Genomic DNA, 3,065 nt, shown 5'->3' on the forward strand with positions numbered 1-3,065 from the left:
AGAAAAAATATTTAAAAAATCTACGCCTTGATACCAAGGAAGACCTTTGAAATGAGGCTAGAAAAAATATTTAAAAAATCTACGCATTGGTATCAAGGCTAGAAAAATTATTTAAAAAATCTACGCCTTGGTATCAAGGCTTGAAAAATTATTTAAAAAATCTACGCCTTAGTAGGAAGGCTAGAAGAATTATTTAAAAAATCTACGCCTTAGTAGGAAGGCTAGAAAAATTATTTAAAAAATCTACGCCTTAGTAGGCCTTTGAATTGAGGCTAGAAAAATTATTTAAAAAATCTGCGCCTTAGTAGGCCTTTGAAATGAGGCTAGAAAAATTATTTAAAAAATCTGCGCCTTAGTAGGCCTTTGAAATGAGGCTAGAAAAAATATTTAAAAAATTTACGCCTTAGTAGGCCTTTGAAATGAGGCTAGAAAAAATATTTAAAAAATCTACGCCTTAGTAGGCCTTTGAAATGAGGCTAGAAAAAATATTTAAAAAATCTACGCCTTAGTAGGCCTTTGAAATGAGGCTAGAAAAAATATTTTAAAAAAATCTACGCCTTAGTAGAAAGGCTAAAAAAAATATTGTAAACGGCTACGCCTTAGTAGAAAGACTAGAAATATTATTTAAAAAATCTTCGTCTTAGTAGGAATCGATTTGGACCATTACTTTTATTAACAATTGTGCAAATCTACTTTCAAGGATATTGTGAAAAAAAATATTTGTATGTATGTTTGTTTGTTTTTGCTGTTCAATTAACAAATGTCAACAACAACATCGTTAGAGAATAAATTGTTTTGGTAATTTGTAGACCCGTATTCATTGAGAGCGGCATTATGGATGCAATTGTTAGACCCTCCGCGTTTTGAGACATCATTAGCATTATATTTAACATTTTCTTTTCCGATGTGGTGAGGTCGTACCAGCGTACATCATTGTAGCACGAGTGAATGAATTCTTCATTCTTAAGGGGTATCGAAAAAAAGGATTTATTAAGGAAACAAAAACACACACACACAAAATAGGGAACTTACGGTAACATCCACTAAGGTGCCCATGCCACAAAAAACCTGCATCATTATAAAGCAGTAGAGTAAATAAATATAACCAGCTGGCCAGGAACCCAACATGATACAAAATAGGGCAAAGGCAATGCCTATGAAGCACGTGCCAACCTTGACAAATATACTCCAATAAACCGCATCACGGCTAACGTTAAGAAATCTGGAGATTTTGTAATTTTAATCCATCTGTTTGTGTGTGTTTTTTTTTAAACCTCCCTTAACTTACGTTAAATATGCCTGATGAAATTGTAAAATATCCTTAAGAGCAGCCAGCGTTTTTGCTTTCTTTTCCCCCTCCGTACCATAATCTTCATCCAAGAGATCATTAATTTCACGAAATTTGCACTGCAGAACACCCTTAAAGGTTGGTATTTGAGAGATCGGTGTCAGTACGGCCATATCTCCCGAAAACAAACCAAATCCACCCACAGCTATAAGCATAGTCTGTACCGAATTTGTAATCCACAGACCTTCAGTTGTGTAAATATCAATCCATGGGCAATAGCCATAGACCAATGTTTCATAGGTACCAAATATGAAATTGTAAATGACGGTGACCGAGCTCATACCCACAACCAACATTACATTAATGAAAGTACACAATTTCATAAAATTCGCCAACAGCCGTATACCTCTGTTCAGATACAGACGATAATCGGATTCCCGTTGTTCATATTTCTCATACAGAACCATACATTCCTTGAGTAGAAAACGATATTTGTCCTGCTTCGTTAGGAAAAGAATTAAAACAAAAAAACCCTAAAAATTCAATACTTTTTAAATTCAATTCCATCCGAGAAAAGTGTAAAGAGTTCTCACCTGCAGTAAGGTACCACCTTCCAGTGACACCACTTGCACCAGTATGGTCCAGTCACCTTCCTTGGTATAACCATCGTACATAGCGTAGTTGAGAAATGCAAATGATGTCCCAATAACGGCAATCACGAACAGTGTACGAATATTTATGCGATAATTGTCCTTGTAAATATTGACACCACAAACATCGGAACAAAATTCAGTAACACGTACGATTTTCCGCAGACTTTCGGATATTTTTTTCGACATGATGTTGAACGTCGAACTGTTGAGTACTGAATGTCGGATCTAAATCTAAACTGTGATAGATAGTTGCCAGCAATTATTGCAATACTCCGATATTAATTAAATTAATTACAATTAATAGTTAATACGCATTTTAAGGTGAGGGGCAGGGTGGGGTAGAAGTGTTGCAATTAAATACCTCTATCTACATGGAAGATATGAAAGTTATTGGAATGTCAATACAAACAAGAATTTATTTTGTTCAACTAAATATTACACATACATATACGCACACATACCTCCTCTATAGGATCCTTTGGAGACAAAGTGCACTTTTGCAAGTAAACAACAATTAAAATTTTTCACATAGGTCAACTATTCCGTGATTAATTGTTGTCAATAGTCAATTATATTAGAATTGTTATTTCCATTCCGTTCGGATTCTTTTATGAAAAGTAAAAGTATTTAAAACCCCGTAACAGCTACTAAGGCGTAGATTTTTTAAATAATTTGTCTAACCTTCCCACTAAGGCATAAGGCGTAGATTTTTTAAATAATTTTTCTAGCCTTCCTACTAAGGCGTAGAGTTTTCAAATAATTTTTCTAGCCTTCCTACTAAGGCGTAGATTTTTTACATTTTTCTAGCCTTCCTACTAAGGCATAAGGCGTAGATTTTTTAAATAATTTTTCTAGCCTTCCTACTACGGCATAAGGCGTAGATTTTTTAAATAATTTTTCTAGCCTTCCTACTAAGGCATAAGGCGTAGATTTTTTAAATAATTTTTCTAGCCTTCCTACTAAGGCATAAGGCGTAGATTTTTTAAATAATTTTTCTAGCCTTCCTACTAAGGCATAAGGCGTAGATTTTTTAAATAATTTTTCTAGCCTTCCTACTAAGGCGTAGATTTTTTAAATATTTTTTCTAGCCTTCCTACTAAGGCGTAGATTTTTTAAATATTTTT

At 33.9% G+C, this 3,065-nt stretch overlaps 1 protein-coding gene across 1 annotated transcript; it reads right to left on the bottom strand.

Annotated features, from left to right (window-relative positions):
* Positions 1-811: 811 nt before the first annotated feature.
* Positions 812-2,127, bottom strand: LOC133328343 (odorant receptor 67d-like; the record flags this gene model as incomplete). The annotated part of the gene is made up of 4 exons (XM_061536912.1): positions 1,882-2,127; positions 1,289-1,785; positions 1,033-1,222; positions 812-962 (listed from the first exon to the last, which is right to left on the bottom strand). Coding segments are annotated over exons 1-4 (1,084 nt in total), but the record flags the coding sequence as incomplete, so codon positions are not given.
* Between the last annotated feature and the right edge of the window lie 938 nt (positions 2,128-3,065).

This window comes from Musca vetustissima, unplaced genomic scaffold (genome assembly GCF_032173495.1).
Source record: "Musca vetustissima isolate MV318-11 ecotype Yass unplaced genomic scaffold, APGP_CSIRO_Mvet_v1 utg146921, whole genome shotgun sequence".
Classification (NCBI taxonomy): domain Eukaryota; kingdom Metazoa; phylum Arthropoda; class Insecta; order Diptera; family Muscidae; genus Musca; species Musca vetustissima.